Source organism: Syngnathoides biaculeatus, chromosome 10 (assembly GCF_019802595.1).
Source record: "Syngnathoides biaculeatus isolate LvHL_M chromosome 10, ASM1980259v1, whole genome shotgun sequence".
NCBI lineage: Eukaryota > Metazoa > Chordata > Actinopteri > Syngnathiformes > Syngnathidae > Syngnathoides > Syngnathoides biaculeatus.
In genome coordinates, this window is record NC_084649.1 from 13,553,301 (window position 1) to 13,574,914 (window position 21,614).

The 21,614-nt window shown below is 42.1% G+C and overlaps 1 protein-coding gene across 2 annotated transcripts in view; it reads right to left on the minus strand.

The window, feature by feature from the left end:
* dip2bb (disco-interacting protein 2 homolog Bb) overlaps window positions 1–20,772 on the minus strand; it is a 46,861-nt gene extending 26,089 nt beyond the window's left edge. For both annotated transcript variants that reach the window (XM_061832934.1, XM_061832933.1), the window contains exons 1-2: window positions 20,503–20,772; window positions 784–855 (exon numbers count right to left, since the gene is read on the minus strand). In XM_061832934.1, coding sequence (XP_061688918.1) covers window positions 784–855; window positions 20,503–20,587 — 157 coding nt within the window. In that variant the 5' untranslated portion in view covers window positions 20,588–20,772. The remainder of the gene's footprint in view (window positions 1–783; window positions 856–20,502) is intronic.
* Window positions 20,773–21,614: the final 842 nt, after the last annotated feature.

Consider the following 21,614-nt stretch of genomic DNA (forward strand, 5'->3'; position numbering starts at 1 on the left):
TGGAGTCTATCCCGGCAGCCTTCGCTGCGTCCTGGAGTGGTCACCAGTAAATTGCAGTGCACATGGTTGGCAACCAAAGATGATTCTTATTTTCATTCTGATATACACAAACAGCCATTCGTGCTCACAAGTGTGGAGAAGCCAGCCTACCACGAAAATACACACTGAGCTTTGATTCGAACCAACAACCTCTTGACTATAAGGCTGACACGCTAAACCCCTACTCCACCATGCTGCTAAGACTTTGGTGGAAACAAATATTCTTTACTGTATATGTAGTACAAACGTTGTAGCACATAGTGGCAAAGTCCCTTTTCTGTGTGGACATGACAGTGCTTGGATGACTTTGATGTTTAAGAACTTAACAGCCTCAACGCTATTAAACAACTTTGGGGTGAATCGCGAGCGCAAGTCTGGACTTCTCTCAACTAGCACCAGTAACCGCAGAAATGTTCCTCTGGATGAACAGACGAAAATTTCCACAGGAGGGTGTTCTTCTGAAGTGTCGAACGGGGAGACCAACTCCGTATCCATTTTTACTGCGTAAGAGTTTGGACGTATAATGTTCAAACTTCTCAAATGATAGCTTCTGCTGTGGTCGTGATGCTAAACTATAAATCTAAGGAAGCCTCCATCAGTCCAGGAGTTGGTAGATATGTGATGTCACTAGGGGGCAGCAGTCATCAATGCCAGGTCTCGTGGATTTTAAAGGATAACTTTTGTAGCCATTTGATGGAAACACGTTTTGATTTCAAAACATATGTACAGAGCAAGGCGATTCACCTGGGGTGTGGATGATGTATGGAGCCAGTAGTTTGGTCCTTTTCTTCTCATAGCCCTTCTGTGTAATGTCACCTGAAGAAGAAAAAAAACATTTAGTTGAAATCTTTAATCAACAACATTTACGAATATTTTTTTAAGCAGTTGTTTCAGATGGATGCCCCGAAAGAGTTGCTGAAACCTACAGATATGGCTGTATCTGATCTCAGCTACAGACTCAAATCTGACATGGGGGGGACCAAACAATGCTAAATTTGGAAATGTATAGAAGAGTAGGCAAAAAAAAAAAAGAAAAGATGATTCACAGATACCTGAGGAGCAGAGGGTGAGAAAGGCGAGAAACTGAGATGAAATTACAGGGACAAGAGAGAGACAAAGCAAGCGATGAAAGGGAACAGAGGCCTCAAAGGAGGAATGGTTGGAATTCATCTATTTTCCGCACAGCTTATCCTCACTTGGGTTGCGGGCATGCTGGGGCCTATCCCAGCTAACTCTGGGTGAGAGGCAGGGTACACCCTAAACTGCTTACCAGTCAATCATAGGGCACACATAGACAAACAAATATTCACACTCACGTTCACACCTATGGACAATTTCAAGTCGTCAATTAACGTTAAGAAAGCCACACGCAAACGCCACACATACGAGGCTGGATTTGAACCCGGGCATTCAGAACTGTTAGGCAGTTGTGCTAAGCAGTCATCCACTGTGCTCGACACCAATGGTTGGAATCACTTGGAAAATTGTAGTCTATAAACACAGCTTTTCTATTAAAAAAAATAAGTAGGACCATGCAAAACAATGTCAGTAATACAATATAAATAGTATATAAAATAATATGCCATATATTCCAAATGTAAACTCTTGGCATATTACATGGGCAGAACTTCTGTATAGATTGAACATCAAAAAGTTTCTTTCGGCTTGTCCCTTTCGGGGTCGCCACAGGGTGTCATCTCAGATGAACGCACATATATGTTTGGCACAATTTTTACGCCGGATGCCCTTCCTGACGCAACCCTTCTCAGGGGGTGGAGGCCCCAGTGGGATATGAACCCACAACCCCTGGTTTACCAAACTAGTGCTCTAACCACTGAGCTACGGGGCCTAGTATTGTCTATTTTTGAGGGAAAAAAAAAAAAAAAAAAAAAATCACATTTTTAAAATAAAACAAATTGACAAAAGACATTTTGCCCAAATAAAAAGTCCAAATGTAAAGTCTTATAAAAAATGGAAGTCTTATTTTTCCAAAGTAAATGATGTAATATCATGTCAAAGTTAACGTTTAACTATAAAGTCATCTTTTAACACCAACTCCATGAGTGTAAATTGACCTTTCCAACCTCGTACAATAAAAGCCAATAAGATAGCCGCATTGTCTTAAAACCTGGTCTGACACGCCCCTCTCGCCGTATTGTGCCACAAGCAATGTGTGCACTTGGAAAATTTAATGCTTCAAAGAAAATGGTCCTCAGATGCGTTTGGGGAACGTGCAATTCTGATGAAAGATATCCGGCTTGGTTATGAGGGGCCCGGTTGATTCATTTTCCAAAGCCTAAAACACAGTTGACAAAGTGTCTATGATGGATGGACTTTCACTTTGTTAGCTGAACTGCTGAATGAAGTGTGTCATGTTTTATGCCGAAGAGTCGGGTTAGTGATACGTAAATGCGCCATGAAATGCAAGAGAAATGTCTTTTTGCCTATTTGTATCGCATCTGACTTTTAAGACAGAGCACTGAATTCCATTGCGAGCCGAGTCAAATGAATACAGCAACTCACTTATAAAGACTAGAATGATATTACTCGTGATCTAAGTAAAAAGTACTCACCCTGCTTTACATGCGCAGTACGATTCCGCTATTTTATCCTGTTGGATTTCAATATGAAGGTTGCGAGGCGTCAAACTTTTTTGTATCGATCGCCAACGTTTCGTGTAACTCTGACATTGCGTCCTGCTCCGTCCAAAATCTTAATTCTGTGTACATATCCTTGCGTGAAATAGTTGAGACCTCTCTGTAAAACTCTCTTGGACAAGTCTGACGCATTTGGCAAAAAACATATCCCAATATTATCTGGAATACGCAACAGAGAATCCACTTCAAACCTGTTCTGTTCAGTCGCCATTTTGGAAGATTGTGGCAAATGCCAACTGTAGCTATGGGGGGTGACTCTGAAGATCGCCTGTCGGAAAGGTCCATTGAGAATAGGAACTTGCAGAGTGCAAAGAGGTAGGTAGGTAGGCTATTCTGGCTGATCAATACAATCTAACTACTGTAGGTTAAAAAGAAAAAAAAGTTGAGAGTAATAAATACCATACATAGACTGTAAAGTGAGTTGAACTTGGTCTTTATGTAAATCACCTTCCCAGCAGGAATCCTTAAGTTGGTAAACTACTTGTCAGGAAAAAAAGAAAAATTTAAATACACAAAGTTGGGGGGTTCTGTTGATCTTTAAAGCTTTCAATGTACTTCACCATCATGGCAGTCACTTTGTAGGTATGTCTGTTTCTTGCGATGCATGCCTCATGGCTTGTTTTAACATGACATGAACACTACACACCAGACGACTGAGAATCAAGATGAACAGGTTAAGTTTTTTTTTCCTTTTCTTTTTCATACTCAAGCTGTTTAATACTTGGTTCTGGTAAGAGTGCATCTGTATTAACTGTTATAAAGATCAGAGTATACTGACACCATTATTCCCAATTCGCTGATCCGTTATTGTGTAATAATTCATGACGAAGAGGTGCAGACTATCAATATTTGAGGAAATAAAACAATCCCATAGACATCTACACAACTAAAGCAAAAAAACAACACTATCAGCTGGAGGCATTGGGATCTTTTTTTTTTCTAAGGAAAATAAATGGAAAAAAGTAAACACTACCATAAGTAATGCATGAACGGAACAGTTGGCCTTGCTCAGTCACATGATTTATTTTTAGCTCATGTGAACAGGCAGTTTCACTGTGGAAGCGGAATGGGAGATGGCGTCTTTGTAGGGGGAGGGGCTGGATAAGCATTAAATGAATCTCTAAGTAATCACTCTTCCATCTGGATGATTTGAAATTCAGCTTCTCTGCATGTCACTTCCATTATGGCGTCCTGGTTCCAGAAAACCAATCAGCTAACTATTACTGAGAATGCTTTAGAAATACTGTGGCTCCTCCAAGATTAAAGGTAGGCTGGACCCAGATGTTGGCCAAACTCCAATTTGTACTTTAGTTGTCAAAAACATCTCACTATCTGTGAAGGCAGTATAGAAACATTAAATCTAATGGTTATGTGAGGTAGTGGGAGCTTCGCTCAAGGTAACCAGAACTGCACCCAGTTATGTTGGATGAACAGATTAAGAATAGCTAACAGCATTAGCTTCTCATAAAATTGACTTATGTGATTGCTTGGGGAAGTTGTTGATGCCGTGGCGGGCGGTGCTTGTGTTTGGTAATGTGTGAAGGTGCCACATACACACAGAACAAAGTATGAACTTCTGCACAGTTTTCATATCATTAAGGCCACCCCCCCCCCCGCCACACACACACACACACACTCGGAGATCTGCTACTACAAGTAGAAGCAAGCAGCCAAGTTCCGATCGCACTCGCTACGTGGAATAGGAGGCGGCCAAACACTGACTGATACACGCGACCAAGATCCCGCCAACTCATCGTCATTATAAGAAAAGCCGAACTCAGCTGTGGCCAAGCTGTAAATCAGGTGGACTGATGTACGGTTGGCTCACTTGCATGAGAAACCGGTCAGCTAGAAAGCTTGATTTCAGCAAGACAATAAAAATGGTGCATGAACTGTAATATGCAAGGTGTGTCAAACAAGTTACCGGACTTGTGGCAAAAAAGATCCCAAGTACAAGTTTTCCTCTTCAAAGTAATCACTCTGGACTCTAATGGACCTTCCCAGCATTCCCTGCCACTCATTCATGCACTCCTGAAAGGATTCTTTTGGGATTCTCTGCAGCTCCGTTGTCATGGCCACCTTGATGTCATCAATGTCTTCAAAACAGGTCCCCTTGATCAACCACCCCCATTTACGGTTGGGAAAGAAGAAAAATAAAATCACATGGACCGAGGTTGTGTGAGTAGCGAGGCGGCCCCACAAGTTTTGCCTCTTTCTACGTACTGAACGACGCAAATACAGCAGGAATTCTTGATAGACATATTGGGTGATTGGCTGGCTCACACTCAAGTGGAAAAGTTCCTAGTTTGGGTTTGAAGTATATCTCTTGTGACCACACTCTTGGAACTTTTCTGATACACCAAAATATTATTTTTTATGCTTGAGGTTTTTGGGTGAAATCATTTCACAGACATGCTAAAAAAATAGGACTAAATAGTAGGCTTTACACAATCATCAGGATTTTTGGGGCCAATCACAGAGTTTAAAATAAAAGGAGAACTGATCTGATCAGATGTTGCAATGAGACTACGATGGAGCGATGAGAAATTATATGACCTGTTCCTTTACTCTATATACTTGTGTACTTAAGTGCTCAAAAAGTATATATTTACAGTGGATAATGTACCTTTGTTCATGTATTTATGCCAATGAGGCATAGCGACATGGTCTTCTACTAGATAGCAGCAATTACACTATCTACTTTTTGTGACATGTTTGTTTGTATGTGTGCTGTGACATTTTTCAATTGTGGAGTATGTGCCTTGGCTCCAAAAAGGTTAGAATTTACACAACCACTTCTTCTAGCACTCGCTTGCTAGGCTACGTAACGTTTTGTTGCTTGTTTGCAAACTGTATCGCAGTAAATGTACGTGAACATACCTCAAGCAAACCTTACACGAACGTCCTCCCTTGTCCTGAGCACCAGTAACCACCAACACACGTTTTTTTTTCCCCTATTTTCTTCTAATAATCATGCTTTCTAGAATATGTCCACTTTTTGATCATATTACTTGCACTGTTTGTCATTTTTATTGTTTTTATCCTATTTTAAATGTTTTATCTCTTTGTATTCAAATGCCTTTAATCATGTAAAGCACATTGAGTTACCTTGTGTATGAAATGCGCTATACAAAAAAATTTGCTTTGCTTTGCTTTAATAATACAGTCGGCGCAATCCAAATCCCCACGGTAACGAACGTATCCGGTCGCATTCGAGTTGACCAGATAAAAGCCCACTGATTGTAAAAAACAGGATGCGGCGGTATCAGAATCCCATATTTTATTGCAGTAGTCTTGACAGTGCAATCGTGAAATAGCAAATATGTCTTGTCCCAGCTATCTTCAGGCGAGAAACAGGGTAGACCCTGAACTGGTCGCCAGCCAATCGAAGGCCACATACTGTATTAATAAACAACCACTGGCGATCACATTCACACCTAGGAGCAATTGAGAGTTTTCAGTCAACCTACCATGCATTTTTTTTCAGATGTGGGAGGAAACCGGAGTACCTGAGTACCTGTAAGGCACCCACAGAGGGAGGGGAGGAACATGCAAACTCCACACACGCAGGGTCGGAATTTGAACCCTGGTTCTCAGAACTCTGAGGCAGACATGCTAACTGGCTGTCCGATGTGTGTCATCGAGGCCCTATATAGTTAACCCAAATTCTGCAATGATCGAGTCTCATCTGCTCTCTAATTAATATTCAAAATTTGTCCAAGCTATAGCGTGCATTCATCTCAGAAATATTAATGACGATTCCGTTTAATTTTTAACAACCAAAAAGAGAGGACCACAGTTTCCCAACTTTCACCCTTGCTTGGCTGAGATGATTTGAATTGCACCAACGCTCTCTCCCTCCACCCTGCAGGCACTCTGTCGGAATTGTAATTCACCGCCGACCACGATCGCGCTTCTCTCGCTTTTTCTTGATCACACACGCTTGCTTTCTCTGCAACATGATTAAATGGCATCGGACACTTGCACAATGGGAAAGATCTGAAGACATGCCTGAATGTTGCAGCTGTTATTTCATCGAAAACAGGGCCTCCCTTTAAACGACAAGATGCTCTGGTGTAGCGTAAAGCAAAAAAACAAAAACATACTAATGTCGACAAACAGCCTGTCTGACTTTGACTGTGATAAAGAATGCAGTAGACGACAAGGTCCTGCGTGTTGTGACTGCGTCATTGTTGCTTATTTGCCAAACAATCCTCACCTCCCCTCAAAGAGGAACAAAATCCTCCTCAATGCTGTAGCTGACTTTCTCTCACAGGCAGACCACGCAGCTCGCAATTTCCCACTCGCCACACACACACGCACGCACATACACACACACACACACACACACACACACACACACAACTGACATGCATTTTAAAATTCAACAGCCAATTGGCATGGCCATAAAGCCAAAGCGCTTTTCAACAATAACAATGTTTAATATTTGGTTTGACCCACATCTAACAGCACCCAGAGGGTTCTGTTTTTTTCATAATAAATCAATACAGTATATTGATTTGACATGTACTTCACTAGTTTGAAGATTATTCGGACAAGACAGAAATCAAATCTAATTGTTTCACAGGGACCAAAAGTAACTGATTGTTTTCATCTTGATTGCAATCACTCTCTTGGAATTTGGAATATACTGTAACAAAATGTTGTTGTTTTTTTTATGCTCAGTCAAATTTCACAATTTATAGCAACAGTACAATTGCAAGTAATAATTTCTCTTGAACTAAAATAAGCAATAGTCTTTACATTGTGTCTCAGAATTCAATTGTATGGAATGAACATGATTATAATTTGTAACAGAGATTATACAACTGATCAACTCTTGAGTGGTAGCATTAGGCCCTGCGGTTGACTAATAATGAGGATATGCAGTATTGAAAATGAATGGGTGAATTTTAACACCTGTTCTAGTGCTAAAGTCTTAACAAAGCAGTTATCATGTGTGTCAACTGTTTATGTAAATAGTTTCCCCTCATGCTAAACTGGCATATTGGTTATATATTGGAATAAATAATATTTTTATCATGTTTCTGTGTGGCCAAGTGTGTACAATCACTTCACAACTCTAAACAGTAATAGAATAAAAATCCCAGCTGGTCCAACGCTCTCATGTCTTTAGATTTTTTTTTTTTTTATTCTTGCTGTTATTTCGTATTTTAAGTGTATGAAAAATGAGTCCACATTGTAGCTTCAGAGTATTGAAAAGCTATCAAAAACTTTTAAAATGATAAATGATGGGGGTGCGGGGGGTCGGTTTGTTTTCATGACAAAGAATTATTTGGAGGAAAATTAACGCTTTATAAAAGCGACAACTCGAGTCGTGTGAGTCAAAAGCGAGTGCGTCTGAGGGTGTGGCTAATTCAGGTTACACCGTGACTCACGTTTGAGTTTGCATGCTAGTTTCTCAGTCAGCGCGGGGTAGGAATGCTGATGCTACGTGCGCAGTAATACATAACCACGCATACACTCATGCATTGGGCCTTGGGGGGGGGGGGGTTGCAGGAAAGGAGTGTAGGGGAGTCAACGGAAAATTAGACGTGACTCCTCTTCAACTCCTCTGTGCAGAAAGACAAGAGGTGTGTTTGACACACTGCACGTCACACATAACCCACTGTATGCAGACACTCTCAAGTGGGAATTGCGCACAAAGCCATGGCGGTTACAAAAAAAGAGGAACCAGTAACCCAGATAACACTTGAACTTATACGCAGTCTGATATTCCGAGTGGAACTAAAACAACTACTGTACTTTACCATTGTTTGTTATCATCACTTGAGCCATTCTCGTGGTTAGCCAACTTTATGTGTGTGGGCCAGCACAATGTTTCGACTGTGCATATGAAACAGCAAAAGCATCACATGCATCACATCAAAGTAGCATTTCATTTTAATGTAATTGACAAGGTAGCTTGTGATTTCTGCACCCCTGGAGTTCATACGATAGCCAATTAACTTTAGCAAGTCACATCTCAAATCTCATTCAATTGTAATAGAATTTGTTTTGTGTGAATTCAGAAGCTGTAATTTCAAACAAATGTTAAGACACTTATAAAAGTCATAGGTCATCAGACCTGGATTGGGCTTAGTCAAATTTTGTCATTTTATTTTCTTGCATCCGTATGAAACAATAAAGACCCCATAGATCAGTGGTCTCAAACTGGCGGCCCGTGGGCCATTTGCAGCCCGCATGATAACATTTTGTGGCCCCCACCTTAATCAGTCCATCCATTTTCTTAGGCGCTTATCCTCACAAGGGTAACGGGACTGCTGGAGCCTATTCCAGCTGTCAACGGGCCAGAACCAGGGTACACCCTGAACTGGTTGCCACCCATACACATACATAGAGACAAACCGCCGCACTCACAATCACATCTTGGGGTACTTTAGAGTGTCCAATTAATGTTGTAGTAATGTTTTTAGGATGTGGGAGGAAACTGGAGTGCCCGTAGAAAACTCATGCAGGCACGATGAGAACATGCAAACTCCACACAGGCGGGGCCGCGATTTGAATCCCGGACGTCAGAACTCTGAGGCCAACGGTCTAACCAGTTGTACCACTCTGCTGCCTCCTACTTTATCTTAATGTGTTTAACTTTTTTTGTTTAAAAAAAAAAAAAAAAGAGTTCGAGATTTAATTTTCTTTTTAATTCCTAATTGAAATTGGCCGCAAGTGCATGTGCGCCCACACTGCGGTGTCCAATCTAAGCCGACCCCGAGGTAAATTGAGTTTGAGACCCCTGGTATAGATCCTATCATGTCATGTCACGTCACGTCATTATCCAAGCCGCTTATCCTCACAAGGGCTGCGTGAAAGCTAGAGCCTATGCCAGCTAGCTTCGCGCGAAAGGCAGACTACACCTTGAACTGGTCGCCAGTCAGTGACAGGGCAGATATCGACACCATCACTGAACAGGAATCGATCCCACGCTGCCCGCACCAAAGGCAAGCGTGTGTACCACTACACCATCAGTGACTCTGAATCCGATCGTTTCACACCTAAATTTTACAGGGGACAAATGTTTAAACAAGGGTCTGTAATTTAGTCCATTCATCAATTATTGAGCTGCTCTAACAAGATTTCCAGTTGTGGCTAAAATGTGAATGAAAATGTAACCTAATGCCAAATTGCAGAAAAATTTACGCTTTTGGCATTGCACTTTTTGCTCAAGACTGAAAAATGCCAGATGAAAAATCATTTTTACCCATCATCTGACAATTAAAGCACTGTTTAAAAGCAGTTGTAAATTTTGTCCGTCACATGAAAATGGCCTGAATGTGTTCACATATGGATACGCTCTGGATTATGGGATAGGGAGTTGAATAAGGATACACCGTCTCCAAATGTGGGCTGAGACCACACGTTTCACCCAAATGAGGGTTAATAGCTTAGTAAAGCCTTCAATTGCTCTGCATGCATATCCCATGGCCGCTTTAATTCAGAAAGGGCTTGTGGGAAATTCACAACGAAGTACGTGTAAGAGAGAGGCCTGGGGCTGGGCAAGCAGTCCAGAGCGACTCACACAGTGTGGTGGTGACATGCATCCCTGCGTTACTCTATAATAAAGCACATGGCTCATGAAAGGAATTTGTCCTTAAAAAGATAAACCGCTGCACAAGCTCCAATAAAAGCTGTAGCAAGAGCTGTTCAGTGATAAATACCTTTTATATGTTATGTATGGTATTTATTCCCCGATACATTTGTCATTATCTGTGTTCACTTAACACTGTGTCAGACTGATTGTTGTAAAACTTTGATATACTTACATATTGTATCTGTATGGTGAGATGTGTTATTTGACCGTTTATTGTCTAGAAAATGATATCAGTAAGAGATGTGATCCACCGCAAAGGGAGCACTAAAATGAAAAGGTTGAACTGTGAGGTTGCTCAGGCAGTTCACTGTGGAGTTGAAAGCAAGACATTTTAGTCACCCAACTGACAGCGTGTGTTTGCGTGGCGCATTCATCTAAATTATTCAATCTTTTTTTTTCCACAAAGCCTCCACGCATTCTCCATATTGCCTGTTGGTGCTGTGTTTATGTGTGGGTGTCCGGCTTTAAGTAAGGCGAAAAAAAGGCAGTTAAGATGTTACGTAACACTCTGGATTCATTTCCAAAAAACCAGTATGTGCCCGAGTGTGACACATGGAGAGCAACAGATGTCCGCCTGGTGGCCTTGAGCGGGACAGAGATCATCGGAACAGCTCCTGTGCAGCACTTAATGAGCATTTGAATAGATGGCTAAATCGGCTTCGTTTCTGCCTGTGTCTGTGCTACGGTGTGCACGTGCATGTAAAAACATCTACGACCCACGTACGCACGATGTAGTTATTTTCCATTGCATTAGTCGAAGATCGACTGAAAAGAATCAATAGCAACTCACTGCCACTTCCGAGCCTGTCTAGAAATGACTGAGAACAACATGCTGCTCCACTGGAGGACACGTTTTTGTTTTTATAATCATTTGGTCTTCGGCAATACAGTTTGGATTGGGGATGGACACAACCCAATTCGAATTCAAAACTATTTCACCACAAGAAATAACTTAAAGCCCAAGTGTCATCCCGATAAACGTTCTAAAATAGATATTGTAATAAAAAATACATATAACATTATCTACTTCAATGTTTATATGAAAAAATAAATATGAGCAGAGAGCCCATCATCCATGCGCAAAGTTGCGGAAGTGACATTTGACATCCAAGTGGTCGCCATATTGGCTCCATCTTCTGTCCGTGACGTCACCCTGGACATCCGCCATTGAAAACACGCTGTGGCCCCTACTATAGGAGACGAACACGGCCCTTCTGACACGGAAGCTCTTTTCGAAGAACAGAACATCTCACAACCGAGTGAAGTTACCGGGGCAATATTACCCTATTGTTCCGAGCCATATTTAGATGATATGCGGATCACGGCCAAACCACCTCCCCGCCCGATCCACCTCGGCGAGGCGGTGATAAACGCCGTCCGTGAGCGACAAGGCCAGTGGCAATCCACAAGGCCTGCGGAGGCCGTCCTTCAGCGGCTGCTGCACGGAAGCCTTCCGATGCACACAGACACATTTAGCACCCATGATTTACAGATTACACCCCCCCCCAACTATGTTTTTTCTTAATAGCTGTATACACGCCTACCTGTCATTTGGAACCCACAAAGCTCTCGTCCTTTGCACCTGTGCAATTCATTATTCATGACGAACCGTATCTTGGAAAAATATGAAGAGTAACTCCATCCTCCCGAATGTTCAAGCAATGTCCAGCAATACAATAAGATGGCATTTTGGCTAACACGAAGGAGCAACGAGCTACCTTCCAGCAGGTAAAACTAGTAGAAACAGACGAGACCGCTTGAGTGCGCTACTGTCCTGTAAGTCGCTTCCTGCTTCTTCTCGAAAATAAATCCCTCGAGTGGATTTTCATGGCGGGAGTGACAAAAAGCCATATATGTCAAAATCATGTATTGTGGTGAAAAAATGGCTGGGTCCATACCGGCTGCCGTTTTTTTCATTCAGAACATACTAAAAATCATGCATACTTTATTTTGTTACAGTTTGGCCTCTGCATTTTTTGTGAAACTTGGTTCTGTTCTACTTTTTTTTTTTTACTTCAGGCAGTGACTATCAATTGTCAACAAATAATTGCGATAAGTATGACTTCATGCAACACAGACCATGATGATGTAACATGCTTTCTTTGGTGATTAGTGATGGGGGAAAAAAAATGCGACCATTTTTGAATGAATAATTATGCACTGTAAAATGTCAAATGCAAAACAGTCCGCAACAAGAGCATAATTGAGGAAAAAAAGGAATTACTTTACTCATGAGATTTGTTTGGTGCGAGAGTCTTGATGACAAGTGAGATAAAGAGTGAAATAAAGGTGAAATGAGGAGCAGATAGAGAGAAGGCCTCAGTGGTGTCATGTTGGTAGTTGGGAGCGATCCGTCCCATCCCCATCCCGGCCCAGTGTGGCTCACAGGCTCGTTGCCCCCTGATGCTCTGTGACCTAGATTGCGAGATGCAGCCAGGACTGTAATCTCTCGTTCCCCCCCCCCCCCCTCCTCCTTTCAACGTAGAACAGGCTGCTAGCGGGTAAGAATAGGCTTTTTCCCGCCGCTTTAAATGTTAGCATTCGAAAAAACGATCATTACTGTTGTTAACTTTTTGGTTCGTAGTAGTAGAAGGCGCTCTCGCAGCGAAAGTGACGCTCACCATTGGCTTAGCTCTGTAAGGTGGCCAGTTGTTTACTTGCATGCTCAAGATGAGCTCATTTCAGCAAGACATTAAATATTGTGTGTAGAGTTTCCCACACAGTGGTAACGAGTGACCCGACGAGCACCGGATGGCAGAAGCTGACTTCACGACAAGCAGCAGTTTGGCAAATAGTGAAATATTCTTCTACAAAAGTGCCAAGCACTTGCTTCAACCGGTTTATTGCCACTCCCAGTTGACCTCAACTGTCACATTACATACAAAATAAAGACAATTTCGCATTGCATATTTAACCAAACTTGCATTGCTTTGTGTGATCAAAGAGCTTAATAGTCACACACAATGCAAAACAATATGGACAAGCTAATGAAACTAGTATAAAAATGAACAGCAACACATCAACAATGCTGCAGTGTTTAACCCTTTCAGCAACAGATATTTGAACACAAACAGAGCAACAACACATGCATACAGAATTTAAAACAATTCTTACAAGATTATATTCTCAATTTTCTGCGAGAGACTATTATTACTACTGCAGTTTACTGAGCACTTGTGACGGCCTTTTCGTATACATCCATACATACATACAGACAGTACCTAAATATTATACTGGGGGGACTGGTTACACATCTGCTTCACAGTTCTGAGGAGCCAGGTTCAAATCCGGACTCCCCTCTGTGGAGTTTACAGTTTGTCCTCCCCCGTGCCTGCGTGTGTTTTCTCCGGGTACAACGGTTCCCTCCCACATCCCAAACACATGTATGGCGAACGAACTGATGACTTTAAATTGCCCAAGGGTGTGAATGTGAATGTAAATGGTTGTTTGTATAAGTGTGCCCTCTGATTGACTCGCGACCAGTTCAGCGTGTACCCAGTGTGTTGAGTAACTATGGTCATGCAACAAATAAAGCACTGCTGTAATCCTTTATCCTTGTAGCATTTAAGATATTGGAAAAACCTGGCGAATTGTATTAAACTGTGAGAAAAAAAGCATACCGTAATTTCCAGCCTATAAGCCGCGACTTTTTTCACACGCTTCCAACTATGTGGTTTATGTGGTGATGCGGGTAATTTTTTTTTTTAATTATATATACAGTATACCACTTACTTTATTATAATTTTTTTTATAACGGCCGCAAGGGAGCACTCAAGCAGAAAAGGTAAGAGTGAGATCGGTGGAATATATGTGTCGAGGAAGTGACTTTTTCAGTATGTTTTCTTTTTTTAACCGGTCCTGTTAGCGCCACGCTAGCGGTTAGCGGTTGCTGCCGCGTCTCACTGATTTAGGATGTTTTTTTTTTGTTTAACCGGCCGTGTTAGTGCTGTGCTAACGTGTTGCTACTGTGTAGCTGCCGTGGCTGTTGTTTTTTCTTTTACCGGTATGTTTTTTGTTTTTTTACCAGCCCTGTTCATGCTACCGTGTTGTTGCTATGTTAAGCTAAGCTAATGTATTAAAACTTTGAAAACACTTTCTGTTTACAGTCTTTCTTTGTAAAAACTTCGTGTTTCAACGTGGGTTTCAATGTGGGCACTTGCGGCTTTTACACAGGAGCGGCTTCTGTATGTACCAAATGGTATTTCCTTTACAAATGTACTGGGTGAGGCTTATAATCAGGTGCACTCTGTAGGCCGGAAATTACGGTACTTTAGGTCCTTTAAAAGCACAATCAAGTCTGCTACAGAATCCGGTTTAACTCTGACCTACACGTTTCCTCTCGGCCAAATTCAGTGCACAAATGACAATTATTACTTACTACTGACTACTATTGTTCATATTTTTATAAGGGAAATAAATAACCAATTTGTATTGAAATCTCTTCCGCTATATATCAAAAATTGTTAATCATTATGCTCTGATGCAACTGGAAGTTTCTGTAGGGTTCTCAGTCTTAACTTCCAAACAATCAAGTGCACAGATGCCAGGAGAGCTGCACGCTAGCAAGTTGAGCAGCTTTAACAATTATGGCTCACGATTCAAAATTCCAGTCCCACTCAATCGCAAAGTCTTTGATCCCCTCAATGGCTTTCTTTGTGTCCTTGCATTCAGACCCTAAAGTGGGTGGTGTTTCTCTCTCTCTCTCTCTCTCTCTCTCTCTCTCTCTCTGAAAACAACCATTTCTGTGATGCATATTTTCCTCTGCTTGTTACTGAGGGAGCCGCAGTCCAAACAACAATGGGAAGATTGTTGCTGAAAAAAAGATAACCACGAGAGACCTCCCGCCTTATTGGAGTGCCAGATGCTGCTCGGCCAATCGTGAGCAGAACACACCACTGATCCAGACGGCCGATGCATTTGACGGTTGGAGAATGTGGCAGCATGGCGAGGGCATCTGGACAGCGCAGAGGCTATGGTGTAAAGTTGCAAAGCAAAGACAGAGGCGTCATCCTCTGAGGCCAGGGACAGCCCCACTCGGGGTGTCACCTTACCACTTGCACTCCAGCTTGAAAAGACTGAAATGGTCAGAAAGTAGATCTCATTCTGACATGTTTGAATTTCTACACACATCTACCTGCGTTTGGAGAAAGATGCGTTTTTTTTTGTTCACCACGCTATTTCTTTAAATTCAGAGACATTTTTCTCACTTTTAAACATCTACATTATAACTTTACAGTACAGTAGTAGTATTTCTTTTTGTTGATATTGTTCGTGGATTGCTGTTTTACAGATAGACATGTACATACTGTGGTACCTCGACTGACGAACGTCTCTTGTAACAAAATATTCAATATTGTCTCTGGTTACATAGGAAAATTCAGGATATGAAAGGAAAAAATAGACGCTGCTATCCGCAGTCCCAAACATTCCACCGAACATAAACATCCTGTATCTTGGTTTGAAAGTGGTACAATAGAGCTGGTCTCCTATTGGCTATCCAGCATCTTCCTGGCATCCCATTGGCTAGGAGGGACCTCAATCTTTACCCGCCATGCTCTTCGTTTCCCTCCGACACTCGAGCGTCACCGAATCACACGCTAGTGCTTTCACACGCTTTGTCACATCCTAGCGCATGTTGATAAAATACAACTTTTTGTGAGTTTTTCATTTTTTTTCATTGCAAGTTTATTCATCTTTCTTCACCAAGGGCCCCAATAATCTTTAGTTGAAAGAAATTGTGCATATGCTTTCTCTCAGCTGTCAAACGTTTGCCTCCTCCTCTGTCCCCTGTGATGCATTTTGCTCGTCACTCACCCTTCTCTTCGCCCAACGCCAAAGGTAAATGGACTTTTTTTCTTTTTAATTGTTTACGTTATGTACTTTGGATGCTTATTTTTGGCAGGGGGATGGAACGGATTAGGCTATTTAGATGTAAAAAGCGCTTTTATTTATGAAAAAAAAATTACGTGATTAAACAACTTCCGGAATGATTTCATTTTATAAGTAGGTAATACATCCATCCATTTTCATAGCCGCTTATCCTCACAAGGGTGGCGGAGAGTCCTGGAACCTATCCCAGCTGTCAACGGGCAGGAGGCGGGGTACACCTTGAATTGGTTGCGAGCCAATCGCAGAGCACATAGAGACAAACAGCTGCACTCACAATCACACCTAGGGGCAATTTACAGTGTCTACTTAATGTTGCATGTTTTTGGGATGTGGGAGGAAACCAGAGTTCCCAGAGAAAACCCACGCAGGCACAGGGAGAACATGCAAATTCCACACAAGCGGGTCCTGGATTGAAACCCGGGACCACAGAACTGTGAGGCCAATGCTTTACCAGCTGATCCACCATGCCGCCCTAAGTAGATAATATTTTTTATTATTTACAAAGAATCTTCTCCACATTCCGAAGTATCTACAGTAACATTATTATGAGATACATTTTTTAATTACCTTAGAATTGAGTGTTGGAAAATAAATATATAATTCTCGAGTAAAAACTCCATCTGCAACAGTTTTGTAAGACTATACACTACATACAAAAATCTGCTTCTTTACTGTTGCAGTGTCAAAGATAAAGATAAGTACAGCATCACTAAACAGTAGACTTTGTAAGCCTCGCTCTCTCTCAAACTGAGCCCTTTCAAACTGAAATGTTTTGCGCTCTGGTCTTGTCCTTCCATTTCCAGGATTGAGAGGTGAAGCAAAAGCACAAAACATGAGTGAAAGTTGGAAAAGCCCATCACTTGCCAAAAAAAAAAAAAAAGCGTCAACTGCTTAAGCTCTTCATTGAGACCTGAGAACCGGGTCGCTTGATGAGGTCACTCCCTCGAGAGAGAGAGGCAAGTGTTGGTTATGTGGATCACAACTTGAATGATGCTGGAAAGCTGCAGTCAGCCTTAACATCATGTTGAGCAATAACATGATCCGTCCGCGTCGTGTTTTATAAAGTGGACCAAGGGGACTCTTTTTTTTTTTTTTTTTTTTTGTGAAAACCATATGTGTTCAGCTATAGTTGCACTGTAGTTGTGCAGAATGGAATATGGAAGAAAAGTAAGAGATTTCCAGACTGACACTTGCGATATATCTGCTACCTAAAGGTTTGGACTTGATTTGACGTGAGCAATATTGTGTGGATCAGTGGATCAGCTGCGTTGGCCTCACAGTTCTGAGGACCCGGGTTTGATCCCGGCCCTGCCTGTGTGGGTTTTCTCCAGGCACTCCGGTTTCCTCCCACATCCCAAAAACATGCAACATTAATTGCACACTCTCAATTGCCCCAAGGTGTGATCCTGAGTCCAACTGTTGTCTGTCTCCATGTGCCCTGCGATTGGCTGGCAAACAGTTCAGGGTGTACCCCGCCTCCTGCCCGTTGACAGCTGGGATAGGCTCCAGCACTCCCTGCGACACTCGTGAGGATAAGCGGCATAAGGAAATGGATGGAATATTGTGATGTACAATATATGCTTTTTGGTAATACGTGCACATTGAAATGAGCTCCAATGCAACATCTGAATTAGAAATGAGTAATTTAAAAGAAGAAAATGACGCGCCAGTTGGATTGTAAAGAAAAGTCCAAGTCCTGAGAAGTCCAACAAAATGTTGTAAATATCCAAATATATGTCGGTAAAGACATTAATATGTGCTGATTGGTTTTCACTTGAGTTTCTAATTATTTGGTGGGTTTGATCAGTGGTTCCAACCCCAAGTCATGCATTATATCATTTGCTAGTGGTCTGCAATAAAACAATGGACTTTTCTTTTTTTTTTTTTTTTTTTTAAGTCTGCCCATAAATTATATAAGCCTATTTTGGGAAAATGACCAATTCTGTCCTCACACACTTTATGTAACTCTGTAATAGCACCTTTGTTCATGCAACAATGACCCAAAAACACGTCCTTGGAGTTTGTTTAAAATGGGGGAAAAGCACCAACAAGGGTGACGATTTGAGGTGATTTATATGCCTACTTGGAAAACGTTATCTTGAAGTACTCTGACTGAGTCAAAGTCAAATTAGGAATAAAAATATATATATTTATACTAGGCGGCACGTTTGCGCAACTGGTTAAAACGTTGGCCTCACACTTCTGAGGACCGGGGTTCAAACCCAGGTCCCCTCCTGTGTGTCATTTGCATGTTCTCGCCGTGCCTGCGTGGGTTTTCTGCAGGCACTCCAGTTTCCTCCAACATCCCAAAAACATGCATTCATTGGACACTCTAAATTGCCCCCAGGTGTGATTGTGAGTGCGGCTGTTGTCTGTCTCCATGTACCCTGCGATTGGCTGGCAACTAGTTTGGGGTGTGCACTGCCTCCTGCCCAATGATAGTTGGGATTGGCTCCAGCACTGCTGCGATCCTCGTGAGGATAAGCAGCTCAGGAAATAGATGGATGGATATTTGTCCAAAAATTCATCTGAATATTGTCCCTGTCAACTCAAACTCAATCCCCAACACTCCGCTACCAAGTCTGTGGAGAACCCTAAGAAAACCAGTCCCTGGTTCAAAAAAAGGTAATGGGGAAGCACCTGATTTGACAGCAGCCCTCTACCAAAGTATAAAGGAAAATTATTGGTATTCGTCATTTTAACACAGAAAAGGACATCTGGGGTGTGTGGAAGCTCGATGCACAGCAACAGACTGGCATGTCCTCCTCATGCTGTTCACCAGCCTGGTGATATTTTCCTGTGGGATGCCATCCAAGTCCTTGACCAGGAGTGGTCAACTAATGTTGTTGTGTTGGTCCCTCCAACACGTCCAGTATACTCAAGCTGATGCCAACATGAGAATATTGTTGGGGATTTTGACACATTTTTGGGGGGTACTCTACATGCACTTTTAGCTGTTCATTGCACAAGCACATATCTGGCTTTCCAGCAATATAAAATTTAAGAACACATGAAGTCATTTGAACATTATAGTAACTTTGATCCGGCAACTTGGAGAACCCCTCGAAATTTGAGCCTGTATGAGCACATTGGTGGATATTTGAATTGAAATTTGTCAGCTAAATTGTGAGGATAAGCGGGGCTCAGAAAATGGATGCATGGATGGATGAAGGAGTTTCCTGAGTAGCAGTTGAAATGAAAGCGTCGAGGCGACACTTTGAGAAATGATTAACATGTATTATTTTTTCCCATCCCCAAAAATACTTTTTTTTCTTTGCTGATCTTTACCACACCAGTGTTTGGGTCTTCATCTGAAACGCTGGGGAAAACCTATTTTAAAAGCTGAATTCCATAAATAGGAAACCAAGCTATTTATTATTGTGCGTTACTAGAATGGTTGACCTACTATGAATGTAAATATGGCTGCAAAGGAGCAAAAAAAAAAAAAAAAAGTGTGTTTTGTCTGACATCTTTGACAGGCACACAGTTTGACTTGACACAAGCAAAAAAAAAATAAATAAATAAAAAAAAATCACTGAATGTTTTATTCCTGTGGCCAGAATTGCTCTTTATATCCCGGATGGACAAATCTATGATCTAATTTGTTATGTTAACCATACAATTGTGCATATATGATGCAATAATGATGAACATTGCACTTCGGTGAGTGAGGACCCCAATCCCTCTTGTAGCTCATAATCAGTGGGTCCCGGCGCTGGGCTGAACGTGACATTACTCATCCACCCTTGAGCCACCTGAGAGCTGCACGGCACCAATCAGGCTGCTGCACTGTGATTCACTGAATTGCATAACACTCACCACCACCACCACCACCATCATCATCATATTCCATTTTGTTTTATCGCGCTCACACAACAAATAAGTCTCCCGTAGCTGGTGCACATTCAAGGCAACGATGCTGGAGAGGAGGGCAACTAGCACCATGTCTGAAGATGGATTAATATATACTGTACATACTGCCAGTATCAGATATGACCCATACACAAATGCCCCCAGGTTGATTAACTTGACCCATTTTCTCTCATGGAGCTGTGGTTATTTAAATATGAACAAAACACGGTAAACAACATGCCACAAACAAGAAGCAGCTGTTCAAGTGCAACATGAATAATGCCATAAATCATATTACTCAACGAGCATGTTTCAAAAGCTAATGCTTTACAAAAAAAAAAAAAAAAAAAAAAAAAAAGGAGGATTTGCAGTAGTGTCCAGATCCCAAGCCGCCAAACTACACCTGCTGTACGGCCGCCTCGTCGCCAAGCCGAACCTGTGAGTGAGTGCTCTTACCTTCGGACAGCTCCAGGTCCAACTCCGCCAGCTGGTCCCTGACCTCTTTTGGCAGAGCCGACCACTCGATGCCGCGGTCGGCCATGGCGGGGGGAAGCTCGAGCAGCCTGTGGGGTCTTCGTGATATCGGGGCCACCGGAGGATACAGACCCGCATGAAGGTGGCGAGAAGGAATCACGAGGCTGCTGCTGCGGCGGCGGCGGCGGTAGTTACTCCATCCCAGAGACTCCCGGAGACCGCCATGACTACTCAGGGAGCTGTTGAACAACTCGATGTCGGCGTGTCACGTGACCAAGTCAACAGTAAACAGTGGTACGACCTCGGCGCGCCCCCTTGTGGTGGCTGTGTCGCACAGCGGCACTCTGAGGATACGACTCATGCGATTGGACTCTGCAACCGCATGTATGTGACGTCATCAATGTCTCGTGTCTGTTTACACTGGTGACCAAGTTATGGTCTGCGGGCCGTGTGCTCCCCAGTTTTGTTTTTTTTAAGCCAGCGCCCTCCAAGCACTGATTTAAAAAAAAAAAAAAAAGACTAAAGAGCGCTTACGCATGGAGCGGTATGTCAATTGGTTGAAGCCACCGGCCGCCATCTTGGTACTCCCAAAATGTGTGGAGGACATGGACCACAGGTTGGATTATGGCAGGGTTTTTCTCAAAGTTTAGCATGTAGAATTAAAACTGGTCGTGTGAGCTTGACATTTTTTCTGTTCTGGTAACATGAAGGATTTTTAATTCGACTTGGTAAGCCAAAAAATGCCAAGTGCAAAGGAAAGTCCTATAACACGATGACTACCAAGAAACCTTGCATATTACCTAGGGCCCGATTTCCGTGACGTTAACTTTTCCCAAAATACGCTGTAAAGTACTATCGTCATAACATAGCAAAAAAACTAAGCAGTTTTTGTCATAAAAACATTCAATTTGAAGTCAATCAGTTAGATATATTTTTGGACATAAGGACGCGCAATGGGAAATACATGCTTAAACGCATTGTTCATTCGTTGTCTCTGCGACGTCCCATTTCAGACAGAAATTTTTAACTTGTTTCCTTACATTTGAAAATCAAATTCAATTTACAGAGTTCTGTATTATGAATTTCATCAAAAA